Consider the following 21,529-nt stretch of genomic DNA (forward strand, 5'->3'; position numbering starts at 1 on the left):
TCAAACTTTTAGTAACAATATCGTTAAACAAAATTTGTATGATAAATATGAATAATGAAGGAAGAACAAGGATAGAGAAGAAGGCACGCTGCGTAAGAGAGGAGCATAAAGATAAGATAAACCAAAAAGAACAAGCCTGCCTCAAAAGATATGAGAGTAAAAGTTTCGGCCGAATACATAAAGTTTACAAAAGCGTTTTTATTTTGTAATTAGTTCAACATGGTATCGACTACAGTAACCTGAGGAGGACTAATACAAGTTAGGCTGCTCGAATTTTCTGAAAATCTTGTTTCTATATCGCTATCAGCTATCAAATATCATGTAAAAATACGGCTCATGTATCGATATTGAGATTTTCGTGTTGTCTGAACTTCGTCCAATTAATATTTTTTGTATGGATTGCGTTTCTTATAGCAAGTAATGGGAAATTTTGATATTAAATATGTGATAATAAATAGTAGAGTCCAATTACTTGTACTCCAACAAGAACATTATATGTTATCCTAAAAATAGCCTACACAAAATATAATATTAATTATCTATAAAAAAATCTACTAACGTTTACATTTCTAGCGGAGGCTCCGTCCAAATTATGCCATTTTTAACTCAAATACTCGGCCAAGACATTTTACAATAGATAAAACTGATAACAATATTAAGTAGGAAGTCCATATCAATTGAATAAATTTTATTTAATAAATTACCTCGCCTTTGGACGCCTTGGACGGATGTAATTTACCTATCTCTTTGTTTCCGTTACAGATAGATAGACAAAATATCGCTAACATTTTGGATTTTAGTTTGATAATTTTATATATATATATATATATATAGATATATAGATATGGTTCCATCACCTGTTAAATATGACTAATTAAATGACGCTACTGCGACTCAGGGTTATTACGACAATGTTTCTCCGATAAAAACAATGATATAAGTAAGTACATATTATCATTTGATCTTGAAACGTTTTCTTATTTAAAACAACCTCATAATGTGTATTTAAATTATCAGTATACAATAAATAAAGGTTAATTTTGAATTTTAATTAAAAACATATAAAATTATTATGCTTATAATTGTTTATCTGGAAAGTTGGTTCGGTTTTGAAAATATCTAGATATTATAGCCATAAAATTGCATTCTGTTCACATGAATTAACAACGGTTTTTCTTAATTTTATGTAATTAGTTTTTTTATAAGTAAATAATGTATCAAATAACTAAATCGTTACGTGTTTCTTAATGAATGTGTACAAGAGGTTAATTAAAAACAAAATATTAAAAAAATGATAATATGTAACACGCACGTATATAACAAAATGCGTTACGATAATGCTAAAACTGTCTTATTGCCTTCACGGTACGTATTACTTTGAACATCAATTAACTACAAGAATGGGCTATAAATTGATATTTAGACTTCATTTTATAGATTGTGAGTTTACTTCTTTAATATGCTTGTAACTGCCATTGGGGAAAACTAAACTGAATACCGTGTTGTGACGTCACAAGTCAGTATTCTATACATTAGCGTCACACTATAGGCGCATTCCTTTTAAATACAATTTTAAAGTCAACGGACACAAATCATGGGGTAATTAAGGTCGAATGATTGATAAATTATAAGCCAATCTCCCCCTCGTACCAACACCATATAACTACTATAAAGATATATTGTTAAATTAAATTGAATTTTATCACCATGAAATTGAATCTATTTTACCTTATCACCAGATCATTGGGGTGGATCTGAATATCTACATTACGCAGCATCCCGTCTTATTCATTGTTTCCTAACACCGGTTGAATGTGATTGTTTTTATTATTTATTACTTTTTTAATATGACATTTGGCCAAACATTGGCTTTTATGTGCCAACGGTTATCTATTCTCTCGTTGTTTGGCTATAATTTGTTATACAATGTTGATCTAGATGTATTGTATACTAGAAGCTTCTATAGTAGTAGTCCCTCTTGATGTTAAACATTAGTTTTCTATGTATAGAAATAACGCAGTTTGTATTGCATTATATGTGATACAAATTAAATTTTAATATAAATTTTGTATTAAATTATTTATTCTGTTCTAGATACAAATAAATACTATAAGTAATAAACTGCTACTCTCCATGAAAGAAAGTTATTCCATCTTAACTACATATAGAGTTAACCAAAAGGAATTTTTAAATTAAATAGCATGAGCGAGGCTAGTTATAAATATTTAAAAAATAAAATACACACGCGGAGAACAATGGAGAGCACGTTTACTTAATTACGTTATTTTTTACTTTTTCAAAACGTTCAAACCCCGGTACTAAAAGGTAAATTACGCGTGAGCAAAGGAGGTCAGAGACGAAAACGGCAAGATTGCTCGCTTATTATGAAGTTGAAAGCTTTTGTTCTTCGTCAATACAAATATTTTTTTTTAGCTTTATGCTGTATCCGCATATAGCTGTAGGCAGAGGGATTCTAGTGTTTAGACACTCCTCTCTCCACTTTTGTGGTGGCGGAACTCAACGCCGCGCTTTGCCTTGACACCAGAATGTAAATATGAAAATATTTCATTTCCTTGAAAGGAAATCGAATCTAAAACTACTGACTTCAACAGTTACACACTTGTACTCCGGCACCATGTCTGGCCTCTATAAATATTTGTATGTTAATTCGAATAGGCGCACTAGAAGAAGAATCTTACAGGACTACTACAGTAGGGTTTTTTAATATGGTGGATATTGAAATCCATAATATAAAATTTACTAGCACAGTTATCCTAGTTCTTTCACCTGCAAGTCATCGTAACATCCACGGGGAACCAAATATTCCCACGGGAATTTATAGTTCTATGCATTTGTAGCGTCCTAGATCTGTCTTAAGTTTAATTTGTGATATCAAAACATATTTTAGGAGATAATAATTATTTAAGTAGAAACACTATAATAAATTAACATTCTTCCATATCACTAGCCGACTGTCAGACTAGACTAGACTAGACTTTTTTATTTTTAGTGAAATTTTACTCTGCGAAGTAAAAAAAAATATTTTAATTACAATAAATTATATAAATTTATTTTGTAAAAAAAAGCTTTATCATTATTATTTTAAACCTATATTGTTATTCGCAAACAACATATAGTCATTTCTCTGGGCATTAATAAAAATTTATTAACTTTAACGCGTGCGATAGCATCAAAGTGTTTAAATAATTACATTCTAATGTGAAAACGAGCAGTAAACATGAGTGTACATCGATTTTTTGTATATGTGTAAAACAATTCTAATATAATTTCATGCTCTTTTAAAAAATTAAACTCTCTTCTCTAGGATTTTCTTAGCGTAACGCTATATCCTGCGCACAGAAGAGACAGAGGGAACCTAGTGTTAAAATCTGTTCCCCATTTTCCAATTTTTGGAGGTATTGTGTGTTGAGTAGAGGAACTCAACGCTGCCCTTTTGCTTTCACACCAGAGCGATGATACGAAAATGTCAAATCATCATATTTTTATTTCTTCATTATTTTAGTTTCTTATTTTAATTTAAATATTACTTAAGTGAGATTTTGTTCTGGATGTGTGTGAATAAACAAACAAAAGGTAGGTAGTAGGATATTATGGGCTACGGAGACTTCACATCCAACTCATTTATTATATATTTAATTTGGTTATTCATACCCTACAAAATAATAGTGGAAAATAATTTCACAATTGCATTTGTAGTGGATAAATTGAGGGCGTTGATATAGCGTGTTAACAATTGATAGATATTTATAAATAATTTTAGTACTCATGCAATAACAGCTACAAAAGCATTTTTTTTGTTTTAAAATAAAAATAATACAAAAATGTTAGTCGAATGTTTCGTATAAGAGATTTTTTTTATCATATCTCAACCCACATCACCAAAAGTCGTAAATAATTAACTTTTATCGCAAAATTTAGCACCATCTGTTTGTTTATAATTATAATGTAAGAGTAAGACTACACATTTTTGTTAACTGGACATTATCTTATTTAATTAAGAAAATCTCTTCGAATTTCTGTAATATTAAGTTTTGGAAATATAAGTGAAATTTAATTAAAAGTTTTTTTTTTTCAATACTGAGGAAGCAAATGTATGGAGTCATATGACTATCGATGTCGATAAGAGCTCCATCATCAGCTCATCCAGTTCTGATAGTTGTGTCGGCAAAAGGTGCCGAGTGTCGTGTTACAAAGTACGCGTCGAACTTTCTTCATATACTCGTATATATAGATAGTAACGATTGTATCATTACTAATCCTTTAGTATCGTTAAAATTACATAATAATATATAATAGAGCTTCCAGTGAATATTGTTTTTAGTAAAAATATTTTCTTTCTGTTTTAGATCCATGTTAATTATAATTAATTAAAATAAATCTATAAAGAAGCTAAATAATATATGCAATTAGGTTGAAAAATCTTATCCATCTAATTTAATTTAACAATCGCTCGACAAAATATTAGAGGTACGTTTATCTTCTACCAATATCAATATAAACATTGATATGTATTTCAATTACGATTTTTTTTGTAAATAAACGTTATTTTTTCTTTTTCGTGTTTTCTTGCAATTAGTATATTCATTAGAATATTGAAAAAAACAAAACGAAACGAAGCAGTGCAAATGTAGTTTTTGAATTTAAAATATGAACAAAATCAAATGCCTGAAGTAGGTAATTTAAATAATCGTAAATTAAAGTACTTTAGGCCATCGTGACGCAGCGGCACAAGGGTGTGACTGTAACGCGGCGGTAGTAGGTTCGATCCCCACTCGAGGAAGTGAAATATTTATTTACGTTTATATTTCCATTTCTTCGCTCTGGTGTCGAGGCAAAGCGAGGCATTGGCTTCTGCCACTCAACACACAAGTTAGGTAACACTAGGTTCCCTCCGCCTACCATATACCAGAGTAAAACTGATTTAATTTTTAATTTAATTTAATATTACTTTAATTACAAAAATAAAATAACACAGTTTTAGCTTCTCTAATAAAGTCTTTAGCGTTGAAGTTTAATGCAGTTACAGTATCATCATGGATATAATCTCGCCTCAACATTCAGACTTTACAGCATCACAGATCTTTCAACACCACTCTGTGAGTCAACACACAATATAATATACCGAAATACACGTGTTTGACAATTAGTAGCTCTGTTTCACAGAACATGGAGATTTAGAAGTGATATAATATAGCAACTAAATTATACTGAAATGTAAGATTTTATCTAGATAAATTATTTATATAGGATGTGATCGTCTCATATAAAAATAATATTATATTGGTGATTGCTGATTATTTTGTTATGGTTGTGAAATATTTAACGGATACCAGTTAAATTATTTTCAAATTTAGGGATTACTGTAAATAAACTGACCAGTCATTTGTTGATACTCAAAACGTCGTTGAAATATTGAAAATTATATAATACTAGTACTACTCTATATGTGTATTTTATAACAATTAAATTAGCGGTTTGGCCCTGATTGCGTAAAAGATAGACAGACAGACATACAGACAGAGCTACTTTCGAATTTATAATATAAAAATATTACGAGAAAAATTACAGTAACTGTGCTAATTTAGTATTTCTTCAGTTTACAGTTTCAGAAGTCGCCTATGCCTATATTTTGTAAGGTAGGTAGATGCCTAGTAACCCTGAAGCCGTTTTCATAATGAAAAACAATTACAAAACTTTTGAAAAATAATAAATAAAAATTGACAAAAATAATAAATTATGTTGCTTATTTTTTGACCAACTTAAATGTTTCTAAGAAATCTTATTTAATGATATAACTAATATCGATACCTAGATGTCTGTACATTTTTATTAGAGCGAAACAAATATGAATAATAAGTGAAAAAAATGAGAAATATAATCGTAATCGTGTAATCTATAAATAATTTAACGATTTTAATCGATTCGAACAAAGCAAAACTCAAGTCCACAGAAAAGATAAAATTTAATTTATCTTCAAAATCAAATTCAGCTTTGTGCATCGATTGTACCTATAATCTGAGATAAGAAAAACAAACTTCAAAAGAGAACGAAAAACCGTGTTATTAGCGTTATCTACTACTTAAGCAGTGCAATGTTAATTGAAACCGTTATAATAATCAATAGAATCAAAGATTATTATCGATAACGCGATATCGATTTTGTTTGAACTAAATATTATCCTATATCGAACATTAATTACAAGTTTCGGCACCCGATTCTACGCAGATCGATAGGAACACTAATTATGAAGTAGATTGATCGATGTTATTAGAAAATCTTATCAGTGATAATGATAATTTAAAACAGCCCTTTTTTTTAATTTGAGCTCATATAAACAGTTACTGGCAGGACCTTTTATTTTTATCGAATCGATTTAAAAATACTTACATCATATAAACATTACGGAAATACTATAAACATATATATCGTTCATCAGTAGCTATTATTATTAATAATTCATAATCAGACCAAATTTTATTCTAATGTTTGACATTTAGGTGTCGCAAAAGAAATATAATAATTAAATCTAGTCTCATGAATCCAATAAATTAAAGTCTGTGCGTGTTATTTTAACACATTTGTTTCTTCTGATAATAGTGGAGTCGAGTAAAATTAATGACAATATTGTGAAAGACAATATTGTAAACACTAAAGACCACCCGGACGCAAAAGGAAGCGCTGGTAGGATATCGTGATACAGGACATGAGAGCCAATGGTCTAACCGCCGAGGACGCAAAAGACCGTGTGGAATAGGTTGAGTAGGAAGGCAGATCCTGGCAACAGCCGGGATTAATGCCAGGAAGAAGAAGATTGTAAACACTAAAGAAAGATGAATAAAGCTAGGAACGGAATCTGCTATCCATCTCTTACACGCACTAATGCAGATGGTAGTAATAAAAATACAATTTATAATGGCACTTTCGTGTGCAAATAAGCTTACAACGCTTGAAAACGCAGTTATTTTAGTAATGGTGGTCGATTAGTAGGTAACGACAGGCTGTAATAAAGTACCGGGCCGCACGGGATGTTTTGAATCGGACGCTATTTAATAGCACCCATATTCGTTACAAATACATACATTCGAACATGTGCTATAATACTTAAATATATGACAAATTGATATAGCTGTGAGTGAATCATTGTAATTGGGATTAGCGTCTGCTTTAACATTATGTCAGATTTTCTTATGTTTATAGTTAATTTTTGGTAAATTTAGATTTAGCTCTAGTTAAAGTATTTAATTTATTGTAAATAATTTTGGAGTTTATGTAATCATTGCTGGATTTACGTTTTGAAAATTATTTCTTTCGATTTATTTTGACAGGACTTTCTTCCAAAGTACTCTACACATCTATTTAATACAAAAATATCAATAGAAGTAGATTAATTATATATTCTTCTATCTTGACATTGTTTGTTTTCAAATAATGATTAATAAATATGAGGCCAGTCGTGGCGCAGGGGCAAATATGTGTGACGGTCAACGAGACTGGTTTTGGGTTCGATTCCCGCTCAAGGAATTGAAATAATTATTTAATGTTATATTTTCATTTCTTCGCTCTGGTGTCGAGGCAGCGTTGACTTCCAAAATTCAAAACGCAACATTCAGAACAAAACTCGAAAAAAAATAGGGAACGGAATATCTTAACAATAGATTCCATCTACCCTGCTGTGTGCACTTTTATGCACTTTTACATACACAAGCTTGTCCTAAAACTGTCTCAGGAATGCAACGACGCCATAAAGCTTTTAATATTTGCTACCCATTCGTTTATTACCCGATAAACATAGCAACGTCGAACAAGTTCATTAGAACACGTTCGGGGATCAATGATTGATGATTTTCGATCTCTATGGATTTTACTTTTAGTATTATGATAAATATTGTGATAACACTCTTTTAGGTTTTTACTAATGAAAATTAATAATCTAATAGTATTTATTATATTTTGTTTTTGCTCTTATATACATATATACGTATCTATTTGTTATATATCACTATATATTTCGTTTCTCAAAAGGAAAAAACGGATTCCCAAAAATTTAAGTCTACGGTCTCTAAGAGTATTGCAAAAATCAAGCTTCTAAGTCAAATCAAAAGATGCGAGCATTTCTGCTTCCTGTGGACCTACGTTATTAGAAGTTAGGTAGAAATTTCGCACGAATTGAAAACTTACAATACACATTAAGAAAAAATCCTAAAAGTGAAGATTTATATATATTTTATAGAAATAAATAATAATATACTAATATTTGTACTTCGTTTCATACAAAATCTGGGCAAACGCGCGTATATCTAAATTTGTGAACTTTTCTAAGGCGTCCTTGACCCGCAGTCCTGAAATTAGTACGGAACCCTCAGTAACCAGCTTTTTAAGATAGATATATAGAAATAGAACAAAATGTCACATCGTCACTAAGATACCATAAGAATTACCATATTTACTTCCGTCAGGATATACGCTTTCCCTTTTTAGCATGTTGGGTGGCGACCCCCAACTTTCTCTTAATCGATCAACTTTATAAAAATGTTGTTCAACCACTTATCGGTACACTAATGACAGATTTAGCAAAGGTACATTCAAACTGAAATAACTTCATTAGAATCGAACATATGATTGATGACATCAATTTCGAAGCTTTGAATTGTTTAACATTTGATTTACTTTAGCGTTGTTTGTTTTATATTACGGACGTTATTTATTCTGGATATATTTAGTGGCGCAGGGACACAAGGCTGCTACGGCTATGGGTTCGATTCCTCTCTAGGGAATAAATTATTATTTCTTAATTTTTCGTTCTTGCACCAACGCTAAAAACCGGACGCCATAGAAATTTACAAGCAATGCCTCGTAAAATTCTCCGAAAATTTGGGAACGGGGTGTTTTAACATTAAGTTTCCTCTACCCTGCTGTATAATAATATACAGAGTGAAGCTGTTTTTTTTTAATTATTAAATTAAAATAAAAAAAAAATGCAATATCGACAATATCCTTTAGAATTTACATATCATTGCTACATTCATAAAATAGAAACGGAATGGCACGTCACTATTTCCTCTCTCTACCACACAAGATCAGTTGATAAGTTGGAACAATAAGTCTTAAATCTGCGCGTGGACATGAGGCGACTCTGGTTGCGAAGAAATCACAATTTTATGAATGACTTGTTTGAATGAGACGCTATAATGTACGCTTCGATTACGTACGGACCCTGGAGGCCTGAGCCAACTTCATTTAAACCTTAACTTCAATTTTTTAAGTTGTTTTTCCATTGGAAAAAAAGGTACAAGAGATTTTTAACTATATGTTTACCATATCATGATTCATTTTTGAATGATCCCAATTTTTAGCTTACATTGAAACCTATAATAGGTGTACGGACCGACATAAAAGTTTTCCTCTTTTAATAATAAACGTCTTAATAATGTATATCGTTTTACATCACGCCTCACTTGTATAACACGTTCTCAATCCCATTTTGATTTTCAAGCGCGACCTTAAAAATAAAAGGAATATGCAATTATTTTTATATTTGCTTTATATATAGTGAGTGCTAGTATAGCAGGAATATGGTGACGTTATCAGTATAACTTTTTTAAATTTATAAAATAATTTAGTAAGAAAAAAACTGTCGTTATTATTTTTAGAATTAAACTCTTTAATTGTACTGTAAGTTACATTATTGTAACATCACATAATGACACAATTTGAATCAGAAAAATCACACATCACGTTATTTTTAACAAACAAAATCATCGACACCGTAGAAATTGGTCGAATACAAATTAATTAATGGAAACGTTTCACAAAACGTTTAATATTGGCTAACCTTCCATAGTTGATCCAAAAGTTGCTTTAAACCGAAGAGTTAAATATTAAACTCGCTGGAACAGTGTTCCAGCAGTAAAGTGAGGAGTCACAGAATACGCGACCTTAATATCGTGATTTAATACTGTAAAGCTCGAACAAACTCGCCCGTGTTTATTAATTAATATACAATACTAAGATTCGCTTAAACCATTTCCACATGAACACGATTATGTTTCAAATTTTATTTAAGAGTTTTTCTTAGCTAGAGCTCCTCTACAGGTAGAGGTAGGTTTTTCTTAACTTCATACTGTATTCCGTACTTGGTAGGATAGGCAGAGGTAACATGCGAACCTAGTGTTGGGACACTCTATTCTACAAGACACTTTCTGTCGATTTGTGGGGGTATTGCGTAATGAGCGGTAAAACTGTGGTTACCAGAGCAAAGAAATCAAAATGTGATATATTTAATTACATCGAGTGGAAATCGTACCCACGGTTACAATCTTCTGCCACTGGGCCACAACGGTCTCCACGATAATTTCAACATGATGTGAGTAAATGTTAAATGTTTAAATGTGAGGATATCTCTACGTTTCGAAGGCTGAAATGACTAAGTACTTGGATCATCCATATCTTACCGTTACAAACCATGTGAGGAGGTTTTAACTGAATTTATTATACCGCCATTATATCCATTCAAATCGTTTCCCATATCAAACGTTTGAACCAAAAGAAATTACTTGTTTTTAATATTAACACGTTCATGAGAAGGTCATCAAAATACGGTTTATAGTTTCTAAGATCTTATCATACTATAAATCTACAAACTTCCTAATTATGCTTGAAAGCCCTAAAACAGCGATTAAATATAAAAAAAAAAGCTTCGTGAAACGTGAACGGACCGACAATTTGATACATATGCATTATAACCACTACACTATTATTACACACTTATCTTCACATTAGAATATTCTCCTGTTTATTTATCCTTAATTCGTGCTTAATTAGGAAAGGTGTGAATATATTTTGAATCGCTTTGTTAAGGGTGGCCGACTTAGAGTTGTATCACTAGAAGTGATATGTCTTATAAAAAGTCAGATAGTGTCATAAAAACATTTTAACTACAATATCATCCATTTTAGATATAAATAAATTAATATAATTTTATGTATATTGAAAATATTTCAAGGTTATATTGATTTGGCTAATATAATTAGAAAATTTTATATTCTATTAACAACACATTTTTTTTGCATTTGTATCATTTTAAAATAATATTATCTCCAAAAAATCTCTACAATGCCATTTGTTTATCTTGTAAGGATAACTCACATTCACAATTCTTATTATTTAAATATTACAAACAAAATTGAACTATTTACGAAGCTTTTCCAATATGTCAAATGTATTAGGATGTTTCAGAAGAATTCATAAATTTAATATATTTTTTCAAAGCGGTAGGTGTCTCACGGCTCGCGGGTGACAGCGGACGGTGGCCGTGCCGTACCTAAAATACCTTTTATCTATACAAAGATTAAAATTCATATCAATATTAGATAATTAATAAGAAATCTTATTAGACAGCTCATAATCTAAATTTTTATTTCCATTCTACTATGCTGGCAAAGCCTCAAATAGAAGTTAGTAATATTTTTTTTTATTGCTTGTATCTACGCAGATGTCTTAAATACGAATAAAAAAACAACAATCTAAGTATCTCTAGCAACAAAAAGATAGATAGTACAGTTGAATATATTTTTTTTATATCTACTTGAAACCATTTAGTTTATTTGTTGATCTGTGTCGTTTTTATCGGACGGTATATCTTGGCAGTGTGCGGCAGGTCGAAATGACGGAACCCGTAATCGTCCAATTAAAAATACAATTTTATGTAAATAAAGGATAGAATAAACGAAAGGTGTACGGAGATTGTTGAACTCTAAATTGATGGGTAGAAAGATGGGTGCAAATTCGCCTGGCATGCATTTAAAAATGTTCATCTTTGTTTCGTTATTTTCGTATGTGAAATTATTTCATTTAATAAAATAAATAAAAAGATAAAAGTATAGTATAAGTAAGATAGATAAAAGTAATTTATGAAATCGAAAAGCTCGTCTTTTAGCTGATGTTTATTAACGATTTCGAACTGAACCAACGTATTTTTCGCTTTCGAGCTTTTTTATAACCTTTTGAATTTTAAGTCCTCTGCAGTATTACAATCAAATAGATTCACAATGAAAACGAAATTTATTTTTATAATTTTAATAATTGAACTCAAGCTTATATCTAAGATGGTATACTGAAACATCGTCTAACTATAAAAACGATAGTTGTGAATTCAACTCCCATTCCCAGTAAAGATTATATATAAATTACTTCCATAACTTGGACGGAATTACGACGGATTAACGAAGAACCTTGACACTGCGTTCCTCCCCACCCTGAAGCTGCACAAACCAAAAAATCGATGCAAGGCAGAAACAAATCTATTATAATAAAATTATAAACTATACAGATTCTTATATCATATACAATTATAACTAATTAACACTCGAAACTTGTAAAACGAACATTTACTTACATAACGGACAATAGCGGAAATTACACGAATACGATGTTAATTACATATGTGCATTAGGTCATTCTCATTCGTATTATCAATGATAAATAGCTGTTCAACTAATAATACTCAATTAGTTCCTTAGTTATGGTTGAAGCACACGATATACCTATATACATAAATCATCATCTTTTCTTGATTTTTAGCTAAAATTTAATAGGAAATTTCTATATTCCATTCACTGAATTATTTTTAATAGGGCCTACTAATATATATAAAGTGACAGTTTGTGAGGATGAATGTTTGGTATAATTTGACGCAAAAACGACTGAACCGATATAGGTGAAACTTTAGAGGTTATTATACATCGGAATAAGATATATAGGCTATAATGAATTTTGATTTTAAATAAACTAAAGTCAATTTTTAAAGCTAGACTGGTACTTTCCGTGAATTATGTATTCTAAACATAAACACACGACACGACGGTTTCCAAAGGACATTTTATTATTTTCTAGCATTAGAGGAATATGTAATACAATTACCTTTGCGTGACGTTTCAACATTAATTAGATACGTTATTTTGAGCCATAAACTTTTATCTACAAACATTAATTGCAAATTATCAAGAACTTTTTTTTACTACTGTAATGTATGTATGTATGAATAAGGCCAGTCGTGGCGCAGGAGCAAGTGTGGCTGTTTTGACTGGTTGTGGCTTCCATCCCCAGTCGAGGAGATGAAATATTTATTTAAATTTATATTTCTATTTCATCGCTCTGTCAAGCATTGAGTTCTGCCCCCCAACACGCAATGCCTCCAGAATTCGACAGAAAGTGGGGAGCGGAGTGTTAACACTAGGTTCCCTCTGTCTACCTTGCTGTGTGCGGGATACAGCGTGAAGCTGATTTTTGTAATGTATGTATCGACTCTATGTACTTATATACAGAACAAAATATTCCTTTATTATTTTACTGTGGCTTCGGCTGCCGTGAACGAGCCTCTTATGTGCTAAATAATAACCCACATCTGTTTTTAGTCAAATAGTCTCTATTTCCCTATTTCTTATCATTGTTTATTTTCTTTGTATAATCATTTTGTTTATTCAAGAGGTGTTATTTATTCAATTATATTTTTTTATATTTCCATAAGTTTTCATCTTAATCAAATTTAAGAATAACAGTTATATTTTTATGTTTTTGTTTTAGTTATATTTTTTAAATATATTTCAGCTTCCTCATTCATTTCTGCCTCATTAAGACAGATGTAAACATAAACTTCAGGATTCATCTCGTCCAAGTTAAAGAATTCATCATATTAAGTTGTAATTAAGTATTTAGAATATTATAATAAGACACTCCGTTCCCCACTAGGCTTAACACTAGAAGTGTCTAAACACTGAGTTCCCTCTGCCTACCCTGATGTGTGCGGGATATCGCGTGAAGCCGATTTAGAATATAATATTAATAAAAAAAACTGTACTGTCGTACCTTTGTCCAAAATAAATATTTCTTTATTATTTTACTTTAGTTGATTTACTTTGGCTCTTTTGGATTTTAAATAAAATGTATAGAAGTACATATATTAATTATTAAGAGATATTGAGGTCCATTAATCGGGGTCACCATTAGACCTTAAAAAGCAAGCAGCAAGAGATATCTAAGTGAAGACCTCTGATGGCTGAACTGATGCGATGTGACATTAGCTGGAGAAAACTTACCTATCGTAAATTTAATACTTTAATAATAGGAACCGGCGTTAGTAAAAAAAGCTGTACCTGCTACTCAGCACAGAATGTCACCACACTTTTTCAACCAAAATCCATGTCAGTGGAATCGACTTACAAAATTTTTCTACTTTTTTTTTCTCCATATTATTTAATAAATAGATCGACCCCTAGCACACTGGATATTCAGTTACAAGGTTTAACACTTAAAAGGGCTTAACGACTATAGCACATCCTGCGGCCAGTAAAAAAAGGTCAAGAAAAAGACAGTCGTGTTTGTTTTTTAAAAGATGTCTGAGAGAGATAAGGGGCGGCACTTTAATCTGTTTTAAAAGGATGTGATGACAAGTTTTTTGTCAACCTTATCTAATAGTATATATGTGCGTAATAGTTACAGTACTATTGATAAAGAATATTTTGTTATCTGCCGTTTTGCCATACCAGTGCTCTTAGAAATGATTCTGGACCATCCCGAAGAAGGCATCATTTGAGAGATATCGAATTAAATTATTGCCTTCTGATTTGAAAGCGAAAGGGTATTATAACATAAGCACTATTATATCATTAAAATATACTAAACTAATTTTAAATTAATTTCTTATCTAGCCAGAAAAAAATCTTAATTAACTAACTGGGATCAAATTTATCAAATGAATACTGAAACATTCTTTTTTGTTTTCTATTTAAAAAAATAACGCAAAGCTCTGTTTTTATCTATATATATAAAATCGAAAGGTCACTCACTCATCACGAAATCTCAGAAACTACATGTGCTAGGAATCTCAAATTTTGCATAGGAGTTATTTATAGGACGTAGGTGCTCGCTAAGACGGAAATTTGCAATATTCGACTTCTAAGGGGTTGTTTTTGGGGTCGAAAGTTTGTATAAAACTTTGTTACTACAAATGCTAGGAGTCTCAAATTTTGCATAGACGTCACTAGGACGTAGTCATGGAGACAGAAATTAATAATAACATAGTTCACGCGGGTGTAACCGCGAGCGGGCCGCTAGTATATAATAAAATGTAATAATAACAAAATATATTCTGTCGTAAAAACAAACTAGCATTTGCTTTCCATTCACATACAATTTAGATTAATTAAAAATTAAAATTAACCTCTTAACTAATTAAACAACTAAAAATGTTCGCATTGAATACATTAACAACTTTTATAATAAGAATTGTAGAAGTGATTTTTTTATAGTTAATAAGTAAAGCGTGTTGGGTAACGGAACCCAACGCAGTACTTTATCTTGATCAACCCGGGAAAGTTATTGAACCCGTTATTTTTGTCATATATATATATTTACTCATATTTTTTTTAGTTTCAGTTTTCAATGAAGTTTGTTTAAAAAATAACCAATTTTTTTTTGTTTTTCTAACAAATAACTCACTTATAAGTTATTGGTTTAAACATTTGTGAAAGATTCACTATCCCCTCGAGTACTCGTTTCCTCGAACTGATATTCCTTAAGTGTATACAACAGGGTAGCGTCAACACCAAATGATTATAACTAAGCATCCACTTAGAGAGTGTTACTAAATCTCAAAATTTAAACAAAAAAATGCTTTGAAAAAGCCAAAAGTTTTCAAATTGTAGTGTTTTACATCTAGTATAAGAACTTTTAAATATTGAAGCATTTTCTAATTATTTAATACTTTTATGTAAAACCCATTTGGATACCGTTATAAATTTTATAGCATTCTCTGGGAGAACGATTCAAAGAAACAACATTATTCTACAATATTTTAATAATGTATTTTATATACTAATTACATTATATACTTATTCTTAGAAAGCGTAACAATCACCTTTAGAAAGTCAGTCACGTTAGCCTTAATTATATTAACAACGTATACTTTAATTTAAATAAATGTTACTGCAGAAATTCAAATAGGTTTCAAATGTCATCAATACAAAATAAATATGAGATTAGAAGTTTTGTTTTGTTTATTGTTTTAGTTAAACTATTTGAAAGTATATAATTATAGAAACATCAAAGTTCTTTTGTTTTCTTTTCTCTCTGTATATATTATACGGAGAAATAAAACATTTTATGGTAAAAATACTTTTGATTCTACTCTCACATCCTAATTGAGTGTTAGTCAGTTTAATAATGTTAGAATTAATATTATTTAATAATTCAAAAAAATAACTTACTAACGGTACAAAATTACGTAAGCTCAACCTAATATTAATAATATATTACACATATTAATAGTAATTCCCTCAATTAAAGATATAAACTGTTTTATTTAGTAAATCAGATGAATCAAGCAAATCAGGTAGATAACTATCAGGAACCTCCGGTCTCAATAACTCTGGCGTTTATTGATCTGATGCGTCCCACTGCTTAGTGATATTCTAATTAATTTAGTTGCACTTCTTTAAAAAAAACATGTTAATTATTAATATATATATATATATATATATATATATATAGTATAATTTTACACATTTTATTAACAGTCTTAAGCTTTTTCGCTTATTTTGATTAAAAAAAAATCATTGATAGTGATCGACTTACTTTTTATTATTTAATGTAGTGTATTATAACGCCATAACTTATTCAATGGCATATAACATTTATTAATTAATAATTTTATATTTTCTTTTTCTTTCAATCCTTATTTATTGAACAATTAACATAATTAATTGAAGCCGTTGTGGCCATAAGGGTGTGACTGTAAACGCGATGGTCGTGTGTTCGATGCTCACTCGGGTGAATGAATTATGGTGCATCCTCAATCGTTCAAACCTCAATAATTCGGCGTAAAATGGGGAACGGAATGTCATAACACTAGATTCCCTCTACCTATCCTGCTATCTACGGGATATAGCGTGAAGCTAAAAAAATTAAGACAATTGGTTAATTATGTATTTTTTTTATAAATGCTTACAAAAGATAAATTACATATATCACCATGTACAATATCAAATGACCATGTCTATATATAATGTTACATATTTGTCGGCTTCAGTTTCCCATATACGCCTAAGCTCTGTAAAGGGGGGTACTCATGTAGCGGTTGAAAATGGCGGCGAAACCTTACAATGATAATATAGGTATTCTGTTAGTTAACGTAAGTTGAAGGTATCCATTTTGTGTCTAGTTAAACTTCTCAACGGACAGATGGACGTTCAGTAAGATTTCTCTCCAAACTGCCAATATTGAATTAAATTGCTTACAAGATAACTTGTCAGCCAAACCTCACAAAAATACATAAATATTATTTATTTTAATCGGAAATATAATACCGGAGTGCGCACAATGGTATTAATTCTTCTGTCATATCACGGGTGGGATATTTCGGCTTCTAATCCTATTGAACGCGTACCATTTTTCATTTGAACGACAAATATTTAGAAAGTTATTTTTCCACGTATAAATTCGCAGCTCGATGGACTTTGGGTCACGTCTTTGTTCGGGCGGATGTTTATTTGATTCAGGTAGTTCCTTTGCAATGTTCTGGTATTGTAATTTATAATAAAATATAATCTAATTTTTCAAAAAGAGGGGATTTATAACGAGTTACCGAACGCCCCTAGAGATGACAACTCCAGCACGCTTGGTTAGCAAGGGTAGTTTTAACGGGATTGGAGATTGACCGTGAAAGTCATGTACCTAATGAATAGACAACGATGTGATATTGCTATGCGAAGCTATGCGCACGGAGGCCTCCAAGCAGACGCGAATGAAAACGCCATAAGGCATTTCAAAATTTACAACTTACAGAGCACGATATCGACAGCATCCACCAGTCCGACGCCGGCGCAGGCCGGGATGAGTGGGGCCGGGGCCAGCACGGCGCGGCCTAGCTCCCCAGGGCGCTGCTGCGACACCGGACGCCCGATATACCAGGACCCTATCACAGGACAGACTGTGTGCTCCTGCCAATATGATTTTCTGAACTACCAGCGGCTAGCCTCAGGGGTCCCGCTGTCTATGTACAGCGCCCCCTACCCTGATGCAGCTACAGCGGCTGGTATGGCTGCGTACTTCCCAGCCCTAGCAGCTGATCAACCACCCTTTTATGCTAATACAGTAAGTATTGACAATAATCATTTATGTAATAAATATAAGAAATTATTATTATAATGAAAATATAATTTAATAGTATTTATTTCTCTATTTGTGTACTAAATCAAATCCAAACAGTAGCTCACAAATTATATTTATTAAATTAGATATTTCAAATTTGTTAAATTTCTTACAGGTATGTTAAAGGTAGACTTCAATCAACATTACATTTTTTATATATGGAAACATTATCTCATATAATATTAATCATATCTGGCACCGCCTTACTTGACAAAGTGCTATAATTATAGCTATTACAAAAAATATTTTATATTATATTTAAAATGCTATCAATTTTATTGCTCTACCGAAGACGTCACATTATAATATATGACGCATGACAATGTGATTTAAACTCATACAGGCGTGAATGGCTTATATTAGATTTTTTGGGGTGCACCGTCTAAATAAACCCCTCAGTGGTAACGATGTTTAAAAAACATTATAGTCATTTTTGTTTTTTTACTTTTGTGTAGTCACTATTTTATATATAATATCTATATTATAATATAAATATACATGAATTCCTAAAATACTTAGAAAATATTTTGATCTTTAAACACATAAATATAAGACATAAAATAATATGTTATACGATAAAACCATTATTATAAACATAGTAAGTGTTTATTACCTGAGCTATATAAGAACTTAAGAATGTATTACAATATCATTTTAATCGTGGTTGTGATTTAAAAAAATATAAGAAATTTCAAAAACACGTCACCCTGGTCTGTTGAAAGCAGTTTTTTTACTACAATCTGTACTATTTCCATAGTCCTGGATCCTTGTTAATTTATTTTTATAAAATTCTATAAAGTAAATATTTTAACTGCAGTTCAAAAGCTCTTGTTAAGTTACTTTTAATATTAACTGTTAAGATTTATCAGCACCTCCTTCTATATTAGGTAATATAGGTATTAAGATATAAAGGACATCTATTCCTTACAAGAATCTGAATTTATATATCCATAAGGAGAGTATTAATGACAATTTCAATTGTAAAATTGAACACATTAATTTCTGTTTTAATCTATACTAATATAATAAAGCGGAAGAGTTTGTTTGTTTGTTTGTTTGTTTGAACGCTAAGATCTCTGGATCTACTGGATCGATTTACTTTGTTTTTGTTTTGTATGAAAGCTGCATTGTTCAGAAGTGCTATAGGCTATATAATATTACATTACACATATATACTAATAAATTAAAATACTTTCTAATTTGACATGCAATTTATTCTGCCATGTTAATAACAACCGTCGTCGCTACGCGACCGCGTTCGTTGCCGCGACATTTTGATATTCATCCTTATGAAAATAAATATAATAGTCAGTCTTTTAGCATTTCATCTAGATTGAAATTATATTTCTATAGAAATTATATTCTTATAATTCAAGCAGGCGTAGCCGCGTCCGGGTCCGCTAGTGTTTTATAAATTCATAATTTATAAATTTCAATTAAAATTGTTATTCGACAAAGTAATGTTATAATCAAACTATTTTTCCATACCTTTAAAATTCTGAATGGGTTTGGCATCAAAGGGGCCTCATATCTCCTAGAATAAGGTTTATACGAACAACCATTTATTAGATTCATTACAATTTCATTTAAAAGTGAAACGAAATTCCAAAACGACACAAGAATATTCCAATACGAGCTCAAGCTTAAATTAATCAATTCTAGCACGATACAAGCGTCAGAAGTAGAAAGGATTACGAACTGCACCGTTGCTACCTCTTTTATTATTCATCCATTCGTCCCACAAAAAGGTATTACCTAAAAATAATTAGGGTCCCATGTCAAAACACGTGAGACCGTAAGCATCCTTCACAAACTGAGTAAAGAGTAAGCTGAGTATAAATTAGATTTGTTCTTTTTTTTTTAATCCGATGATGTATGGACGTTTGTATATTGTTACAAAAAGCTGTTTTCTACTTCTCGAGTTTATATCTTAATGCGTTTAACATGTCCCCTCAGATTATTTATTAACTTGAATTGTCATGTGGCTTTGCCCGTCATCTTTTATTTTGTGTCTAAAAATATGATTTTGGTAGGTATGTCCAAATTATCGGTGATAATAAGTAATGATTTAATTGTATACATTTTGATTTATACATTAAATAAAAGTATTCTATAGTGATAGAGGCCAAACTGTGACTGTAAACGCGACTGGTTGTGAATTCGATTCCCACTCGAGGGAATGAAATATTTATTTAAAATTATATGTCCATATCTTCGTTTTGGTGTCCACTGAGTTTCGTCACACGCAGAGCCTCAAAAATTCAGTTTAAAGTGGAGAACGGAGTGTCTTAACATTAGATTCCCTTTGCCTACCCTGGTGTGTGCGAGATACACCGTGAACCTCATTTTATAAAAATAATCATATATAACATCCATCCAATCCCACTCTAAAACGTTACAGTTAGATACTAATACCACCAATACAAATTAACACCAGCATATTTTAACACATTTCTCGATTCGAACCCGTAACTCTCGTAGAACCTTCAAAAACGCCGTAACACTGAGTGATAATGATCTAAACATAAAAGTGGCCACGTAATATATGATAGTAAAACTTGTGAGGTGTTAAAAGGTGGGGTCGGGCTTAGATGATTCTATCATTCATTGAGATATGGTCGTCCATCATAGTGTTAAATATATGCATCCGACTTCAATAGCACCCACTTTATTTGAATCTTTTATTTCCACGACGATTTATTACACTTGGCCGTGTTACCTTTATTTGGATTTAAAAGGTTGATCATAGTTCTAAATAAACAAACAAAAACAGTGGATTTCACAAGTTTTGTACTATTTTGGTTGTGTAAGATGTTTTGTTGTGGATAGGGATGTTATAGAGGTCGGTAACCGTTATCGATTTTAACGCGAGTATATCGATAATGTGATTATTAATACCTCGATAACAGAAGCTAATAAAGCACTCTCTGTATAATGTTTCATAACATCAAGTTCCTTTTTATTCGATCTTACATAATAGGGGAAAGGGAAAATAAAAAATCCCTATAGACATTAAAACGACGACTAAGGTATTACACATTTTCACATAAGAAATCAATAAGGAAAAACATGAATACAATAAAGCGTAATAAATAAATAAACATAAATTTCAAGCGGGCAAAGCTGGGTGCGAGCCGCTAGTTGAAAACAATTTGCTATCCTTTTCCGAAACCGACATCGATATAGTAATCTCCTTACATCCCTATCCGTATCTATATCTAAAGTGTTAATCCGTAAAATCCTTGGTTTTCAAGACCTCTGCTTACTTTATAAATAATTTAATTTAGTAATCAATCGAAATTGA

General features: G+C 31.0%; 1 protein-coding gene across 2 annotated transcripts in view; it reads left to right on the forward strand.

The window, feature by feature from the left end:
* Nucleotides 1–21,529, forward strand: part of mirr (iroquois-class homeodomain protein mirror) — a 53,575-nt gene that overhangs the window by 4,810 nt on the left and 27,236 nt on the right. Inside the window, exon 2 of one of the 2 annotated variants that reach the window (XM_085206303.1) lies at nt 17,876–18,168. In XM_085206303.1, coding sequence (XP_085062429.1) covers nt 17,908–18,168 — 261 coding nt within the window. In that variant the 5' untranslated portion in view covers nt 17,876–17,907. Of the gene's footprint in view, nt 1–17,859; nt 18,169–21,529 lie in introns of both variants that reach the window. The other variant, XM_085206302.1, reaches the window with a different exon arrangement.

Source organism: Heliconius melpomene, chromosome 21 (genome assembly GCF_056956725.1).
Source record: "Heliconius melpomene rosina isolate 202511_hmr_F chromosome 21, ASM5695672v1, whole genome shotgun sequence".
Lineage (NCBI taxonomy): Eukaryota > Metazoa > Arthropoda > Insecta > Lepidoptera > Nymphalidae > Heliconius > Heliconius melpomene.